This window comes from Entelurus aequoreus, linkage group LG02 (assembly GCF_033978785.1).
Source record: "Entelurus aequoreus isolate RoL-2023_Sb linkage group LG02, RoL_Eaeq_v1.1, whole genome shotgun sequence".
In the NCBI taxonomy this organism is placed as follows: domain Eukaryota; kingdom Metazoa; phylum Chordata; class Actinopteri; order Syngnathiformes; family Syngnathidae; genus Entelurus; species Entelurus aequoreus.
The window spans coordinates 33,363,729-33,382,929 of NC_084732.1; the positions used below are offsets into that span (position 1 = coordinate 33,363,729).

At 38.6% G+C, this 19,201-nt stretch overlaps 1 protein-coding gene across 4 annotated transcripts in view; it reads left to right on the forward strand.

The window, feature by feature from the left end:
* ahctf1 (AT hook containing transcription factor 1) overlaps positions 1-18,875 on the forward strand; it is a 38,045-nt gene extending 19,170 nt beyond the window's left edge. For 2 of the 4 annotated variants that reach the window (XM_062025524.1, XM_062025534.1), the window contains exons 29-41: positions 230-445; positions 3,914-4,517; positions 4,590-4,892; positions 4,977-5,076; positions 5,218-5,348; positions 5,421-5,520; positions 8,058-8,583; positions 8,655-10,292; positions 10,953-11,181; positions 11,265-11,411; positions 11,490-11,578; positions 11,941-12,020; positions 18,045-18,875. In XM_062025524.1, the coding sequence (XP_061881508.1) occupies positions 230-445; positions 3,914-4,517; positions 4,590-4,892; positions 4,977-5,076; positions 5,218-5,348; positions 5,421-5,520; positions 8,058-8,583; positions 8,655-10,292; positions 10,953-11,181; positions 11,265-11,411; positions 11,490-11,578; positions 11,941-12,020; positions 18,045-18,243 (4,362 nt within the window). In that variant the 3' untranslated portion in view covers positions 18,244-18,875. The remainder of the gene's footprint in view (positions 1-229; positions 446-3,913; positions 4,518-4,589; positions 4,893-4,976; positions 5,077-5,217; positions 5,349-5,420; positions 5,521-8,057; positions 8,584-8,654; positions 10,293-10,952; positions 11,182-11,264; positions 11,412-11,489; positions 11,579-11,940; positions 12,021-18,044) is intronic. The other 2 variants (XM_062025553.1, XM_062025543.1) reach the window with 2 other exon arrangements.
* Positions 18,876-19,201: the final 326 nt, after the last annotated feature.

Consider the following 19,201-nt stretch of genomic DNA (forward strand, 5'->3'; position numbering starts at 1 on the left):
ACATGTAAAAAAAGAACATTTAGAATTGTATTAATTGTACAATTGTAGAATTACCTGCATGAAATTTGCTATTGCATTAAAGGCTTTATTTAAAAAATCATTACGGAAAATAAACCAAACCATGAGGCCGTCGTACCGTTACACTTCTCGTTGACACCCATCAAATAAATCCTATCCAAGAATCTTTATATGATGAAGTTACAAACGTGTGTGAACTTTGTTTTTTCAGCGAGCTCGTTCCTTGGCTGCTTCAGGCTCTGTTTTTACAGCCTTCACCCCTCAGTCCATCCTACGCAGCAGCCTGAGGCCCACTCCTGTGGCCACGCCCTCCGCGTCTCCTGGGCGCTCCATCACACCTTCACTCCGCAGCAAAGAGAGTAGGATCATCTTTACTGAACTGGTGGAATCTCCTGAATCCCAAAAGGACATTCCCTGGACCAATGGCGTAAGACAAGTGCTAAGTGTTGATATTAACCCATAAGCAAATAATATGAATAGCTTTCTTGGTAGTAATCCAATAATTGTTGCTCATGGAGGCAGTCACTCTGGATACAAACATACTTAATTTGGTTTCTACAATGACTGATAAGTCAAAAAGCCTCATTAACTAGACCAGGGGTCACCAACGCGGTGCCCGCGGGCACCAGGTCGCCCGTGAGGACCAGATGAGTCGCCTGCGGGCCTGTTCTAAAAAATAAAATTAAAAAAAATTAAAAATTTTTTTATTTTTTTTATTTTTTCAAATTAAATCTACATAGAAAAAACACAATATACACTTTCAATCAGTGCATCAACCCAAACAACCTCCCCCATGCACACTCATCCACACCCACTCACACAAAAGGGGTTATTTCTTTCTGCTACCAATATTCTGGTTCCCACAACATAGACAACACATCTGCAAGGGACACAGTCCCTGAAGCACACATGATTGTATAGGCTGCTGGTCCACTACAATTTTCATTAATTACTATTTTTTATGTAATTATTTTTATATTGTTTTACTTTCTTTTTTATCCAAGAAAATGTTTCTTATTTATTTATCTTATTTTATTTTATTTTTTAAAAAAGGGCCTTATCTTCAACAGACCAGGTTGTCAATGAAATTAGATTTGTTTAAAGGGTTTTTTAAACCAGGCCAAGTCCAGATAATGTCCAAGTTGGACTCAGCAACACACACCTTCATTCATGTACACAGAAAAAAATTAGGGAACACAACAGATTGCATATAATTTATAAACAAAATTACATTTTCAAAATAAGCATTTATGTACAGTCCAGATTATGTCCAGGTCACTCAAATTAGGAAACACAACAACAGATATCATATAATCTATAAACATAATTATACTTTCAAAATAAGCCTTTGAGGACTTCTCATCTTTTTTTTAATGTTTTTTGGCATCATTATCGTTTTCAACCATGTAACTTTCTAAAGTTAGAAAATACTGAATAAATGTTTTAAAGAAAGTAATACTAAGTGAATATCTGTTTTTGGCCTTAAAAATAAACATTTTACCGAGTACTATAATTAAATTGACTAAATCATGATTGTCAATGAACTCTCCTAAAATAACAGAAACCACATTAAGCTTCATAAACAAACCAATCCTTAAACACATTTGTTCAACTTCCACCCAAAACAAAGACACAATATGACAATACCAAAACAAATGCAGGGTGGATTCAGGCTCCTGACAACAAAATCGGCAATCATCTGACTCTGTCATATTCCATAATTTTAACATTTTCCCTGTGGGTAAAAAGTTATAAATAATTTTAATTTGAAAATAACGATTTTGCACATCGATAGTGGTTTTATAGATTAGTTTGAATATGGCATCCCATGGCAACGGGCAGTCAAAAAAGTCCTCCCATTTTACATTTGTGTTGTATGAGGCAGCCTTCAAAGATTTCTTTATTAAATAAAAATTATATATTTTTCTATTTATTTTAGTTCCTTTTTGCCAACTAGAATTTCTTATTAGAGGTTTACAAACTAATAATTTAGTAGTTCCATAATTAATTATTTGTTTCCATCTTTTCCCAATTACTCCAGTTAGTTGATAAAATGAAAAGCTTGAGCAAGCATCACCATACATAGCTCTAAATTCATCATACTTCATAATTTTACCATTCAGCCCTTTGAGACACTTGTGATTTAGGGCTATATAAATAAACATTGATTGATTGATTGATAATATCATTGACAAAAATGATTCCTCTTTCAAACATGTTTTTCCAAAAGAAAGGCTTTCCATCTATTACAATATTAGAGTTCATCCATATTAACTGCTGCAAAATATCGTCTCTTTTTTCTGGCACATAAAATTGAAAACACCACTATGAGTGGATTGTTTCCTTTATGAACCCCGCCATGTTTCCCAGCAGACTCTCTGGGAGGGGATCACTTGTAAAAAAGGATACCATTTATTTTCATATAGTACATGTTTTTTGTCCAACAGGACATTTGTGTACCACTCAATGTTTAAATACATCTTTGGAACAATTGATGCTTTTAAAGACAGACACATAGCTTCAAGGTTGAGAAGTTTCAGGCCCACATATTCATACTCTTTGTACAAAACCTTTCTTTTAATCTTTTCTGGTTTGCCGTTCCAGACAAAATCGAAGACCCTCCGCTCATAAATCTTAAAAAAGTTTTGTGATGGAGCTGGTAATGACAAAAACAAATAAATAAATTGAGGAATAATTAACGAGTTGGCAATAGACATTTTACCATACAAGGTTAGGGATTTCCCTTTCCATAATTGCATAATTTTGTCCAGCTTTCTTAGTCGATTATCATAATTTACTGAGCCTAGATCTTCCAGATTTTCTGGGACAACAACACCAAGTATGTTAACTGGTCCATCTGTCCACAAAACAGGCACTTTGCATTCCATTCGAAAGGACGTTCCCTTTAGATTTCCGATCCTTAACATTTTACATTTATCATAATTAAGCTTAAGGCCAGATTGCTGTGAAAATATGTCCAAAAGATTAAGAAGGTTCCGCAAACAATGAGGAAAAATCTTATCTTTGTGAATCAGCCTTTTCTGACATGAACTTCATCAAGAACAAACACAGAACACGCCTCACTGATGCACATCTGCAAGACTCACTCAGAGTTGCAGTGTCAAGTTACACACCAGAGTACAACACACTAGTTGCATGCAATGCCAGGCTTCCCACTAACTGACAAAGAAACAGATAACAGATTTGGTGTCCAGTTCAAAGTGTGACATGATTTAAAAATTTGAGAGTTTACTTTTGTATTTTACATGAGTTATTATTTGTACAAACATGGTGCAAAGTAATTCATGATTTGTTAAAAAATGTTAGTGGCTGGCTAGTTAAAATGGGATATTGTGATTTCACAAGACTGTCTTAGAAGTGATCATTTGAAAATGTTCAATTTGAAAAATGTGCACTTAGAGAAAATATAAAAATAAAGTGTTGCATATTGATATTTATCTGTTTCTATATATATTTATTGTGAGAAATCATTAAGATGATCAGTGTTTCCACAAAGATAAATATCATTAATTATTAATAATAACAGAGTTAAAGGTAAATTGAGCAAATTGGCTACTTCTGGCAATTTATTTAAGTGTGTATCTAACTGGTAGCCCTTCGCATTAATCAGTACCCAAGAAGTAGCCCTTGGTTTCAAAAAGGTTGGTGACCCCTGAACTAGACGCTATAAGTAAACTATTAACTGTATACTGTGCACCCTCGAGGTACCTTATCACTGCAGTAATACAATTAGAATGTTATTTATATTCCTCACTAGTCACTACTTTTGACAATGGAAACTAAATTATTTACATGCTGTAGTTGAGTGTGCTGAATGCAAAAGATTGGTGGAAACTTGCTTTACTGTAATCACATGCAACTTTTGTCCTCCTAGATGGCAGCAGACAGTGAAATTAGCTTACTAACTAGTCAAACCAGGCTGTCTCAAACACGTAACACCTGGTCCTCACAACTTTCCGAAGATAAGGAAGCGGAGCAGCCCCATGTGAAGTTCATCACTCCCGAAGGTGGCATTCCCTCACCCCAGTTGAGATGCTCTGCCAGGCAGTCATTCTTAGCAGAAACAACAAAACCATCAGACCCGACACAAACTCGACTTAGTTTGAGTTTTGACTCCAGACAGACATCCTTCCGGTCGACAGACACCACTCTGGAGTACTATGATGCTCCTCTCTCAAGGGATCAACAAGAGGAAGAAGAGCATATCTGTGCAGACAAGGGAGATGATGTAGTGACAGTGAACATCAAGTTCCCAACTGATGAAGCAGAGCCAGAGCAAAACTCATTACCAACATCTGAGCCAGCCCCTCTACTGGTGCCAAATGATGCTGAAAGTGAGGACCAGGAAGATGAGATATTTGAAGAAGTGATGGCGATCGCAGTGGAACAAGAGGATAAAAACGAAGAACCAGTCAATGAGTCAAATAGCAAGCAAGAAAATGCTGTAGTTATTGACTTAGTGGAAGCTTCCAGTCACGGTAAGTATCTGTTTGCTGGTTTGTTACCTCAACCACACAAGATGCATTCATTTTGCTTGTTTCTGCCATTAGGTGATCGTCTGTTGATCCTCGAGGAACAATCGCTGCCACTAATCAATGAGGAGGACCCACCCCAGTCAGAGGTCATGGAATCCACAGCCTTCATTGCGCACATAAATGAATGTAGATTTGCTGAATCCGAAGCATCCACTCACCATTTGAATGCATGTCAAGACACTGAAGCCGCAAACTTCATTGAGCACATGAATGTATGTAGAGAAAATGAATCAACGACAATGATCCCTGAGCATTTGAAAGCACCTGAAGACACTGATGCTAAAATTGAACTAGCAGAAAATATGGAGCAATCTACAGGTGTGTCCTATGGAAGAAGAAAAAATAAATCTCACATTTACAGTTCGTATTTTTATGTTTTTGCTACATTTTTCTGTCTGTCAGATTTGACCGAGTTTGTGCAGCGACATTTGTTTGGCAGCGACCTGTCTCCTCCACTGACCCACTCTGGAGTCCATGACCGTTTATTAACAACCCCCAGCACGTATGTTTTTACTTCACTCTATCATTCAGTTCCACATTGAGCCAGGAATGCTGATGTCTGTGTAGCTTTTTATTCAGCAGTTTATTGGTGGTAGTTGGTTTTCATTCCAGAAAATACTTATTAACCACCACTTTGTCCTAGTGAGGTGCCAGTTGATGTCGAAGAGGACGATAAGGCTGTTTCTGAAGTTCCACCTGAGCTCATTAGCCAAAAATCTACGGTCTCTGTCACCTCATCAGAGCCGACTGGCGCAGACTCCCACGGTGAAGAAGGTATGTGCTCATCAATGCAAGTTCCCCACTACTCAGTTCCTTCTTGATAGTTTTGTTGTTGTTGGCCAATAGATCTGACCGACTTTGTACAGCGACATTTGTTTGTCGGCGACCTGTCTCCTCCTCTGGCCCGCTCCGGTATCCATGAGTTTCCACAGACAACCCCCAGCAAGTATGTTTTGCTTGTTTGTGTATTTACTCAGGAGAAAGTTACCCATAACATTAGTTTTAGACGACAGGAGGAAAGTATGTTTTGCACAAGATATTTTTTATTCAAAGTCTGCACAGATCTCATTGTGTTAAAAAAAAAAAGTATGGCAAACGTAAAACACATGAATTTCTCAGGAAAAAATACAACTAACATTTTAAAGTGCATTTGGAGGTAGATAAAGCTTACAGATGCTGACTTATCATGATACTCAAATTCAGTTACTGCCATCTTGTGTAGTTAATAAAAAAAATACATCTAAAGGTTGCCTACATCCACACCTGTTAATTCTAATTAGACCTGCAGCTATTGATTATTTTAGTAATAGAGTGATGTATTTGTTTGTTTTATTAATAGAGTAATCAGATAAAACTAATTTGAAGCTTCAATGCGTACTTCTGTGAAAATAGTTGAAATATTCTATTTTTTGCTTGCCATAACTTTCATTCTTTATTGCCGAAATGAATGCATGTCATCAACATTGAAATTGCACTTTCAATCTGTGATTTAATGAAAAAAAAAGTTTACCTCTCGGCTGTTGGCACCCACACACTACCACTCTCATGTGCGCACTATTACAGAAACTGCCCGCATATATAAAGTTTTGGGCATTCCATGCGGTCAAGATTCTATACATTTTTATTAGTTACACTTAGGGCTGGACGATATGGCCTTTTATTAATATCTCGATATTTTTAGGCCATGTCACAATACACGATATATATCTCCATATTTTGCCTTAGCCTTGAATGAACACTTGATGCATATAATCACACCAGTGTGATGATTCTATGTGTCTACATTAAAACATTCTTGTTCATACTGCATTAATATATGCTAGTTTTAAACTTTCATGCAGAGAGGGAAATCACAACTAAGTCAATTTAGCAAAACTGTATTTATTAAACAGTTAAGCAGTGGCACAAACATTCATGTCATTTCCAAAACAGAAAGTGCAAGATTGTCAGAGACATTTTAAAACAAGCTATTAGTGCACTTTTATGCATGATGTCACTAAGATGACATATCAAAACAACACTAAATTAAAGTGTACTTTTTGTACAGAACGCCACTACAATAGTTTAAAACTAATAAAGTGCACTTTTGTGCATGATGTCACACAAAATATTTCAATAACTGTCAAATAAATAAAAATTAGCTGCATAATAGGAAATCAAATATGTGGTAGGTTCCTGCGGATGTTATCTCCTTCTGTTGACAATTTTTTTCATATGGTGTTGATCTGGAAATGGTTGCTTGGGCATTTTGTTGGTGTGGCACCGGCGGAGATGTTGACATGAGAAGTTTCAAGAACTCTTCATTCTCTAGCGGGTGACTTTTCAAATGATACTACATTAGCAGTGCTGCTACTTTTTGTAGCAACACTTTGCCTCATACTTGACATATTACGGTTGTATGTTCAACATATTTCCGCTTGAAGCCAAACCACTGCCACACGATGGACCCCGTGCTGTTTTTCTTGGGAATTAATTCTTCCTTCATTTGTTACCAGATTCGCACCTTCTTTCTCTCGTATTACCACTCGCACCGCACCGCTAGCATCACAGCTAATGTTACCCGTGTCGCTACCTCTCTGCTCCGCGAGGGCGTGTCATGTGCAACATCATGTTGCACGCGCGACAGTGTGTGACGTATGTAAGAAGGTGCGCTTGTTTTATGTCTCTTTGAGAAGGAGAGACAACAAAGAGTGAGAAACGCCTGTAGTGTAATGCCCGCAGCTAAAAGCAACTGCGTGAGAACGCATACTCGAGTATCACGATATAGTCATTTTCTATATCGCACAGAGACCAACACGCGATATATCGAGTATATCGATATATTGCCCAGCCCTAGTTACACTCATTAAATTATTATTTGAAGCTATAAAATATAAACGCATGCTTTTTTTCCCCTAATAAATGTAATTGATTAATCATTGCAGCCCTAATGCTAAAGTGTGTCATCCGGTGCTAATTAGTTGAATAAAGGTGTTAATTGAAGTATTTACATATCTACTAGCTATGGATGAATATGAATAATGGTTTATTGATGATTGGGGATGAAGTGCGACATGTCCAGGGTGTATCCTGTCTTCCGCTCGAATGCAGCAAGGATAGGCACCAGCCATCCCCGAGAGGGACAAGCGAACGAAAATGGATGGATAGATGGACATTAAAATATTTTCTCTAAAAATACTTTTTCAGTATTCTGTTGACACTAAAGCAGAGTTGTCATACATTTATGTAATTGCTTGGCTACAAAGAGTTAGCATTGCAGGTCACTTAAACCCCAGCTAGTTTGTTGCTTACATGTTCTCCTTCAAATCCATCATCATTTTTAATTTTCCTGAGGGAACTCTCCTGAAGGAATCAATAAAGTACTATCTATCTATCCATCTTGGTGTTTTATTTAAGGAACCGTTCCGATCCACTTTGAGTCATGCAGTCTTTGGGCCACCTGTTGATTCAGCAAAAGCAAATATTGACCTTGTCTTTTCTTAGTGAGGCTCCAGCTGATGTCGAAAAAGACGATGAGGCTGCTGCCGAAGCACCACCTGTGTTCACCAGCCAAAAATCCACCGCTTCTGTGACGTCCTCTGAGCCCACCGGCACCGACTCTCACTGTGAAGAAGACCCACACACTTTTTCAATCGCTCAATTAAATTTATTTGCACGTTCACATGCTTTACACTTTTTTACTTGTCCTTCAGCTGCTATGAGTGTCAACGATGATAGCGAAGAACTTTCCAGCGCTGAGTCTCAAGAAGATGATGAAGAAGAAGAAGAAGAAGAAGAAGAGGAAGAAGAAGAAGATGACGGGGAGGAGGTGGAATCTGATGAATGTAATGAGGAAGAGGACTCTGGCAGTGAAGTAGAAATCATTGAAGAGGTCCAGGGTAACGGAGGCCTGCGTGGCCTTCCACCCAGCTCTGTCTTTTTACATCAAGAGCACGATCACTTCTTACCAGCCTTGTCAGAGCAGGAGGCTGCAGAGTTTTCACTCATACCGCCAGGTGTCGAAATGAAGGTACACAAAAATTGAGATGATCATCATATTTTCTATGTTTGGTTTTAGTCTAAGTCATTTCTTGTTTGCAGGTGGTTGGAGAGGAGATGGGAGGAGAGGTATTGATGGTGAGACTCGGCGCTGATACAGGGGTGATGGAAGCGCTCGAGGACGATGGACAAGGTTCCTCTTACATGGAGCTCAAACCTTCAGCCACTCTTCTGGTCCCTCTTGAGATCATGGACGGACAACAGGACACGAGTGACAGCGCCTCACTTGGACAGCCTGAGATTCAACAAACCGTTGTGCTGGATGACCAGAGGTCCGAAAGTCAAAGCCATTTCTCTCTATTGCTGGATGTGGAAGAAGATGCAAATGTGTCGCCAATTGAGGATGATCCTCAGTCATCCCAACCGTCTTCTCAAAATTTGATATCAGTGACTACTGATGGCCCTGCAACAGAAGCAAGTATTGTTCTTTTACATGAAAAAGACCAGGATGCTATTGGTAGTGATGATGGAACACAAGACGATGAACAGATGGAAATTAGGCCTGTGGATGAGAATAAGACCAATGGGCAAACTAACCTCCAGATCAATTACACCGAGGTAGAACAGAATGTGGAAGAACCTCACAAGCTTTTAGAAGTTCTTGAACCTACCACCATAACAGACTCTGAGCATGCTCCAGAGAAGGAACCTGCTGAAACTTTGGAGGTAAAGGATCGTATAGATTCTGAGGTAACCAAAGATTTAGAGGAGATGCAAGGCGAAGCTGAGAATGTGCAGGACGACAGTAATACCAGCAATCATGCAGAAACTCTTAGTTTTGTGGAGGAACAGCACCAGGAACTGGACTACATATCTTTAAAAAACAACCTGGATGACAGGCAAGAAGGTCCAAGCAAGACCACCACGAATGAAACAAGAAGTGAAGATGTTGAAGAGGCAAAAGATGTACAGCGAAATGCAAGTTCTGCCACCAAATCTGAACAATGTAGAGTCCCAGAGACACCAACTTCTCAGAAAAAGAAAAGTGCTCAGTTTACCCCAAAGCAGATGACGACACGAGTGAGTAGAACTGTCACCTTTGTCTCATCCCTCTCGGAGGAACCAGAGGACACCGACAAGCACCCTCTAGTAATCTCGGCCTCGCACAGTCGTACACCTAGAAAAGCTAAACAAAGCAAACAAACCAAAGAACGAGTCGTCACACCAAGGAGAAGCACACGCAAAACACAAGCTGAACTTACTCAAATCAAGGAGGAAATTTCTGAGAAGGTCAATCGGGAGGAAGATGTGGATAATGCTTCTGTAGCTCACAGTACCTCTGTTGGTTCTCCATCCAAACGACAGGCTTCTCAGAGAGATGCTTCTTTAAGAATCAGACAAACGAGTGAAATCAAAAAAGAGCCTGTCGTTGTCATCAAGGTAGAAGAGGTCATTAATAAAAGCCTTGTTTCAGAACCAACAACCAGGACTTCCACCCCGGCCAAACGCAGGAACACTCAGGCAATCACTCCAAGGAGGTCCAGCCGCAGAAACCTTAACAACAGTGAGGTGTTGCCCCCAACTTTGGAGGTCTTGGAAGAGAAGGAGGAGTTTTCGGCCCCAATTGTCAAACGCAGTAACAGAAAGACAAAACTCAAACCATCAAAGGACAACAGAAATTCAAGCCCTGGTCGGACCACGCGTCAATCCAGTCGTATCGCTTTGAATGTCGATCAACAGGTAAGCACAGCACATTCAAGTCTGCTTCATTTTGTTCTGGGATAACTTATTTACCCACACAATTTCCATATCAAAAGCACTGTCAAAATATAAATAATCCCCCTTTCACACTGCAAATTGAAATACAATGGTTTTCCGGCAGCAGCAATTGCTTCCAACCAAAGATTTTCTGGTCAGAGTTTAATGCGTAATACTGATGCTGATCACATGTACAACTGTCATTTTTTCATTTTATTTGTGTACTATTGACAGTTTACCAGGCAGACTTCATGCACTGATTCTGTGTCTGTGCCTTTTTAAAATGGAACAGTGACTCCGACACATTTATTTTGTATGACCTTGAATTTCGAGTATTAATTGTAGACTAAACAAAATATGATAAAAAATACAAGAACAAAATATTAGCAGTGTGGTGTTAGTCCAGCAGTTAAAAAACTGATCAGACAAAACGTGAAAAATAACATTAACTTTCTACTAGTCAGAATAGAATAATTGCAGGCATTTTTAAATTATATCTTGCAAATTTTAAAGTGTTTGGTTATGTCTGGAGTTTACTTTTTTATCTTCCTACACTTCATTCTTCAAGCATCCTTTTTCCCCCTTTTCTTTTTTGATATGTAATGTTCTAAAGTAAAACCGGTCCCCGTGTCACTCCCTCAGACTGTAGCAAGGACGGAAGCGAGCATCAGTGAAAAAGGTGATTTGCATGAGACTAAGCTGAACAGCACCTTGAGTCACACAAGCCTGCGGCGGACAACTAGGGGTAAACTGTGGGACCACCCAGAGGAGGACCTCTTCGTACTGACTTCGCCTCTAGAAGTGGATTCTGATACTCCTGTAGCAGACGCTCTGATAAAGAGGCTCCAGGATGAGGAGGAGAAGCGGGAAGGTATCGTCTGATATTGTTACAACCTGATCTCATTTACTGGCAAATTGCTAGGTTCTTCAAGCATCGTTTGGTAAAATTCCCAGGAGGAGTCGTCAGAAGGATGTTGAGGACCAGGGGTGCTAAATCAGTAGTGAAGTCTGACAATGATGGCTTGGTGGCAGAACCTGCAGATGACATCAGCCCAGGAGAGCTTTCATACATCTTCTCTCCCTCACGGAGGAGAACAAGAGGTATTTACATATACTAAACAGCCTTCACTGTAAGCTATGCTGGTCCTAACGTTGAAATATCTGTCTGTTTGTTGTCAGCCAGCAGAGCAGAGTCTCCAGGCCTCAGTAAAGAGCTTCCATTGGCCGTCCCTCGCAACAATGGACGAAAAGTAAAATTTTTTCCTAAGGTTAGTTTTAGAAAAATGTATGCCATATACTGTAATTCCATAAGCTCATGTACACACAAACCCACCTTTTATGTGTTAGATTTGACCTTGCATTCGCATACAAACTGTATCATGTCGCTGAAAACTTTTACTACATGCTAGAATATTTACTTTTGGAGCCTTTTTTTTGTCTTTTTTTTATATGACACAGTGTACACTACCCTTTTTTTATATATCAGTATGTTGACATACCCGCAATGTTCAACCCTCATGAAGTAAATATTTTTTATAATTATACTTATAGTATATATGTGTTTGTTTATCATTTGTTAAACTAAAACAATATATACAAATTTTGATTTTTATTGTCCATATTTTTTTAGGAAGAACTTACTTCAGAAGAAGACCACGTAGAAGAGGGGAAAGCAGTTTCTAAACGTAGAACTGGAAGACGAGCGGCTAAGTAAGTTTCTTTTCTTTTTTTTTTTTAAAGCCAATATGAAAAATTGGTAAATATAGTCAATCATTGTTTTCTTTTCCAAATACCTTACAAGACGGTCTTGTATATGTAACGTCCTCTGACATATTATATTGTCTATACAATATAATATGTCAGAGGACGTTACATATACAAAACCCAAAACCAGTGAAGTTGGCACATTGTGTAATTCGTAAATAAAAACAGAATACCATGATTTGCAAATCCTTTTTCAACTTATATTCAATTGAATGTACTGCAAAGACAAGATATTTAATGTTCGAACTGAGAAACAATTTTTTTTTTTGCAAATAATAATTCACTTAGAATTTAATGGCAGCCACACATTGGAAAAAGGTTGGCACAGGGGCATTTTTACCACTGTGTTACTTCGCCTTTCCTTTTAACAACACTCAGTAAACGTTTGGGAACTGAAGCTAGGGCTGGGCGATATGGACGAAAATGTATATCTAGATATATTTTTACTTAAACTCGATATTCGATATATATCTCGATATATTTTCCAGTGAAAATATTTATATAAAGATATTCATTTTTGAGCGAAATTCACTGAAATTTAACTGAATGACAACTGTACTGTAAACAGTCAGTGGCACTTTTATGAACCAGTTAGTCAAAATGGGTATTAACCCCACAGAAAAGAAACTGTTTAAGTAGCACAGAAATTATGTGACAAATCAAATAGAAAGACAAAGAATATACTGGTATACAAAACATAGAAAAATATTCTTTCTCTATAAAATAATTAACATAGCTGTGCAAAAAATACAAAATGTATCAAACTCAGATAAAAAATACATTTGCAGGCAGGCACTTTTTAATTCCCAGTTGACGATGTAATGGGTTCTGTGGTCAGCGCCAAGTAAGTGACTTTACTTAATTGTGCGGCTATAATCTTCATCACTACGGCGTACATTTTTGGCAACATTTCTCATGCTAATATCCCCGGCTTGGCAACTCGAGAGCAGTTTTGATTTGTGCTTACATGGTAAAAAACTCAAATGAAAGTTTTATTCACACGCATACATTTGTGGCCAAGTAGATGCATTGTGGGTTTTCTGGACTTTGTCTACATCGCTAAAAGAAACATCCAACGAAGAGAATCCCTCTGCCATCTTCCACTATTTTTTTAAATATGTAAATCGCCCGCTTGAAAATTCCCTTTTCTCTTCTACGACTCTCTCGTCGTCATTTGCGATGCCCGTTGTGATTTCCTTTCCTGGTTCGATGACCCGCCCTATCTTGCCTCTGATTGGCCTGTCTGTAATGTTTTGCCATAATCTTAACCAATCGTGACTCATCATCGTAAACAACCACGGATGTTCTTATATCAATCCAATCCAATCCACTTTATTTATATAGCACATTTAAACAATAAAATGTTTCCAAAGTGCTGCACAACAATTTTAAAAACAATATTCAAATATTATCCTTAGCTCCACCAATGACTGAATAAAAACAAAAAATAAATACATATAAAAACAATATAAAATAAATATGATTAAAAACGATTTTAAAAGGGTAAAACCAATTAAAACCGTAAATAGAAATCAACATTTTAAAAACACAGGACCACACAACTCACAGAGTGTTAAAAGCCAGAGAATAAAAGTGGGTCTTAAGACGAGACATAAAACACTCCACTGTGGGAGCAGTTCGAACATGGAGGGGCAGAGTGTTCCAGAGCTTAGGGCCGACCACAGAGAAGGCCCTGTCTCCCCTGGTTTTAAGTCTGGTCTTGGGCACTACGAGCTGGAGCTGGCTCTCGGACCTCAGAGCGCGCGCAGGATTGTAAATTTGGATGAGGTCCGAGATATACTGAGGTGCCAGTCCATGTAAAGCTTTAAAAACAAACAGCAAGGTTTTAAAATCAATTCTAAGATGAACAGGGAGCCAGTGCAAACTCTCAAGAATTATATGTAAACCAACCAATCATTGATTTTCCCGTATATGTCGTCCCCTTTTGTGGAGTTGCACTCATCCACTTCTCTCTTTCTCTTCTCCCTCTCCCTTCTTTTGTAGCATGTAGCTTAGCTAACCGCTACATGGGTCTATTCATAGCTAAGCTACGGAAATCGCTACTTATTTAAAAGTAGCGTGTTAAGCTACGTAGCGAATATTTGCTTGTGTTGTTGTTGTGGGTCAGTGCAGTGGGTGCAAGCACGTCTTGGAAGGAGGAAGAGGAGGTGTTTAGTAGCCCGCGGGGGAGAACAAAGAAATCTCCGTTGTCATATTTTACGCTTCATAATGCGCCACACATTTTCAATGGGAGACAGGTCTGGACTACAGGCAGGCCAGTCTAGTACCCGCACTCTTTTACTTCGAAGCCACGCTGTTGTAACACGTGCAGAATGTGGCTTGGCATTGTCTTGCTGAAATAAGCAGGGGCGTCCATAACAAAGACGTTTGGAAGGCAACATATCAAATCAAATCAAATCAAATCAACTTTATTTATAAAGCACATTTAAAATTTACCACAGGGGTAGCCAAAGTGCTGTACAATGGGCAGGTTAAAAATAATACGAGAACCGAGCAAACACAACACAACACAAACAGAACACGATAAAAAATAAATAAATAAAATATAAAAAACAGGTTCACAGCAGGTGTATTATGGGGCGCCATTGCAGGATGGGTATCACTCAGTGTTAAAAGCCATGGAATAAAAGTATGTTTTTAAGAGAGATTTAAAAACAGGAAGAGAGGAGGCTTGTCTAACACTCAGAGGTAGGTCGTTCCAGAGCTTGGGAGCAGCAGCAGCGAACGCTCTGTCACCTCTAAGCTCCAGCCTTGTGTCCGGGACCGTCAGTAGCAGCTGATCGGCTGATCTTAGGGATCGGGTGGGGCAGTAAGGCTGAAGGAGGTCGAAGAGATATGTTGGCGCGAGGTTGTTTAGACATTTAAAAACAAATAAAATGTCTAAACAACAAACAATATGTTGCTCCATAACCTGTATGTACCTTTCAGCATTAATGGTGCCTTCACAGATGTGTAAGTTACCCATGCCTTGGGCACTAATACACCCCCATACCATCACAGATTCTGGCTATTCAACTTTGCGCCTATAACAGTCCGGATAGTTCTTTTCCTCTTTGGTCCGGAGGACACAATGTCCACAGTTTCCAAAAACAATTTGAAATGTGGACTCGTCAGACCACAGAACACTTTTCCACTTTGCATCAGTCCATCTTAGATGAGTTCGGGCTCGGGTGTTTCTGGGTGTTGTTGATAAATGGCTTTCGCTTTGCATAGTAGAGTTTTAACTTGCACTTACCGATGCAGCGACAAACTGTAGTTACTGACAGTGGTTTTCTGAAGTGTTCCTGAGCCCATGTGGTGATATCCTTTACATACTGATGTCGGTTTTTGACGCAGTACCGCCTAAGGGATCGAAGGTCACAGGCATTCAATGTTGGTTTTCGGCCTTGGCACATATGTGCAGTGATTTCTCCAGATCCTCTGAACCATTTGATGATATTATTGGCCATAGATGGTGATATTCCTAAATTCCTTGCAATAGCTGTTTGAGAAATGTTGTTCTTAAACTGTTCGACAATTTGTTCACAATGTGGCGACCCTCGCCCCATCCTTGTTTGTGAATGACTGAGCATTTCATGGAAGCTGCTTTTATACCCAATCATGGCACCCAGCTGTTCTCAATTAGCCTGTTCACCTGTGGGATGTTCCAAATAATTGTTTGATGAGCATTCCTCAACTTTCTCAGTCTTTTTTGCCACTTGTGCCAGCTTTTTAGAAACATGTTGCAGGCATCAAATTCCAAATGAGCTAATATTTGCAAAAAATAACAGTTTACCAGTTTGAACGTTAAGTATCTTGTCTTTGCAGTCACTGTTGGCGTTAACGCACTTTTTGTCTTTTACGCATTGAAATCATAAAGGACGCAAATTTTTGGAAATCAGCGGGTCCCTGTGATGCAGATTTTTTTTTTTTTTAACCGACCCTGCCTTCTCTGCGTTTTTATTGGTCTTCTTCAAAGTAATGAACTTTCCGGTACAATTTCTTAAATTTTGATTCGCCAAAAGGTTTATCAATCACAAATACTGCGTCAGTTTGCACCCGGACAACTTTACCGCGAGGGGCTGTCAAAAGAAAGACTTGATGGTAAACACTAAGGTGAGTGTAAAGTCAACCTTTTTAACTTCATCCTGTGCCATGTCTCCAGTAAATGAGTTGTTTTAGTATTTGTGAGTCCATGGAAACTTCACTTTTATCTCCCGCTGTTTCGACATTGTTCGAGGATGGAGACAGGCTAGCTGTTAGCTTAAAGCTAACCAGCACCGGACCAGACTCCTCCATTCCAAAAACATACTTTGTAGGTCAACAAACGGGGCAAATATATGCCTTTTTGAAGCGTTAATGTGCGAGGAGTGCTTAAAAGGAGTCTCTTGGAGAAGTGGCTGACAAGTAAGCAAGTGTCGCTCGCATCCCTGACGATGACGTCATCACCATCATTGTTTACTGAAGCAGAGATGCTGACTGTGCGTTATGATAAACGCGCATGCGTCGCCAGGCTCTGCTTTTTATCGATAGACTTATTAGATTTCAGTTTTTATTATCTATAGCAGGGGTGTCACAAGTGTGGCCCATAGGCCATTTGCGGCCCGTAGCTAATGTTTTAAAGGCCCACGGCACATTCTAAAAATACTATTAAAATAAACAAAAACATAACAAAAGTGGTATAAAATAGCTTACAGGTGAAATGTAATTTAGAAAAAGTTGCAATGTTGACTAATAAAACAAAGCTTTTTTTCTTCAAAACTGTCATTGCTCAAAACATAATATTGAATCAAAATCGATGTTTTTATGAATTATTGACCTATCCAAAGCTCTGATTACTTCACATCAAATATTCCATTTCGAAAAAAAAAATTTTGTGGAAGATTTTGCATTTTTGTGTGTTTGCCATAAAGAAACATAGTTTTATTTGACAAAAAGGGCAGAAAATAAACAAACATTAAAAAAAACTTCAAATTTACTGATAGATCTGAAGTTGATGTAGACTCTAGAGATTTAAGCGTTAAATAATGTATGTATGCCTTGGCAAACGATTGTCATAATTTCATGACCGAAGCAAAAAACTTTTTACACTTTTATACTGAAATAAATACACCTATAACTTATTACAATTTTGGAAAAAACTACCTGCAGCGGTAAAGTTTAGATCCATGAAGGAAAGAAGTGAATGAATGTTTAGAACTGAATAAATTTACGTATGCATAAAAAAGTTTTTTTTTTTTAATGAATTAAGTAACATTTATGACAAAACACAATATAGAACGTGAGATATAACAGGATAAAGCATACATTTATCATTTGTTTTCAAAACGGTTACAAAAAAGTGGAACCCCAAAAATTTACTTTTTATGACTTGATGGGGTACCTGGGGTCCCCATTTTGAAAATTTCTAGCGCCAACACTGGCAGTGTATTCAATTGAATATAGGTTTTTTTCCTCGGACTCAGTCTGGACCATTCCTGAGGGTCCAGCCTCAGACTGATATTTTTTTTTACTTCCCCCCTTCCCCAATGTCACCTTTTTCCCACCTTTTTAAGGAGCGCCTAAGTGAGGCTGATCCGTTGGCGGTCCAGTCTTGTCTCCCTGTAACGTATGTCTGCTCTTAGCGGGATTGTGCCGAAAATGTAATTTCAGTTCTTATGTGTCTTGTACATGTAAGAATGGACAATAAAGCTGATTGATTGATTGATTGATTGAAAATGATTTGCAAATCATTGTATTCTGTTTTTATTTAAGATTTACACAACGTGCAAGCTTCACTGGTTTTGGGTTTTGTAATATAAAATAGTAAAAGGTTTGAAGATAAATTCTCAATAGTGTCCAAGCTTGTGGATACTATTGTATCTATAACATATGTACAATATTATTGGCATTTATATAGTTTTTTTTTTTTTTTCTATAACCTGCATGAAAAAATATGTTCATTGTTTTCTATCAATGCTTCTTCTTTAGATCCAACGCCGCCTCAGAGCCAGCCACCGTAGTCCAAGCAGACGTGATCTCACCGATGCCCAGCCCAGCTGATACTGTCCCACGACCACAGAAGAGAATCAAGGAAGCAAACGCTCGGACCTCGGGCATGAACCTCCGACGTAAACGCATAATGGAAACTGTTTTCACCAGGCCTGTCACCAGAAGGAAGAAGCTCTGAGGGAAGAGAAGAGGAAGGCTGTCCAATCAAAGTGTGTGTTTAAAGTTAAGCATCAAAGCCGTCTACAAGATGGCAGAATACAAGCAACGTGGACAGGTGTGGAAAAAGACATACCAGAGCTCGTAGTCTGGTGGAGCAACAGAACAAAAATAAAACACTTTTCAGACGCTCCCTTGAAAAGAATCAGAGAAGAAAGTAAACCCACCTCTTATCGTAGAGGCTGTATTTACGTTCTCTTTTTAAGATTGTGTTCTTAATCTTACCATTTTGGAAAACTGCTGGTCAAGCATCCACTATTTCTAACAAATTGTAAATAATTATTTTTTTCTTTCTTTTTTGCCAAATAAAGTTAATGAAACGCAGATTTGGAAGTTTTATGGTTCACTGCTCTAGTCTTAAGTTTTAATTTTATGGATGAGGCACATGATGTTGATGTGGTGCCAAAATGTTTACTGGAAATATTGTACAGTATGCAAAAGAGAATAACCATTTGGATTTGTTTGACTTGTGGGACATGTTAATTGACGTGTTCATCGTATGACTGATTCATAGGCTATTTTCTATTGAATGATGTCTTATTTTTGATGACTGCTCTTTGATAAATGCAGTAAAGATTGAACCATTGCACTGCTGCTGCTGTTTTGTGTGTGTGTGAGGTGTTTGTGGTTGTGTTCAAATGCATGCTCCCTCTACTATACATACAAGATGGCTGATAAATATATATATACAGTTGTGCTCATAAGTTTACATACCCAGGGAGAATTTATGATTTCTTGGCGATTCTTTAGAGAAAATGAATAACACAAAAACCTTTCTTCCACTCGTGGTTAATGGTTGGGTGAAGCTATTTATTGGCAAACAACTGTGTTTACTCTTTTCAAATCAAAATGACAAAAGAAAGTACCCAAATGACCCTGATCAAAAGTTTACATACCCCAGTTGTTAATACTTTGTATTG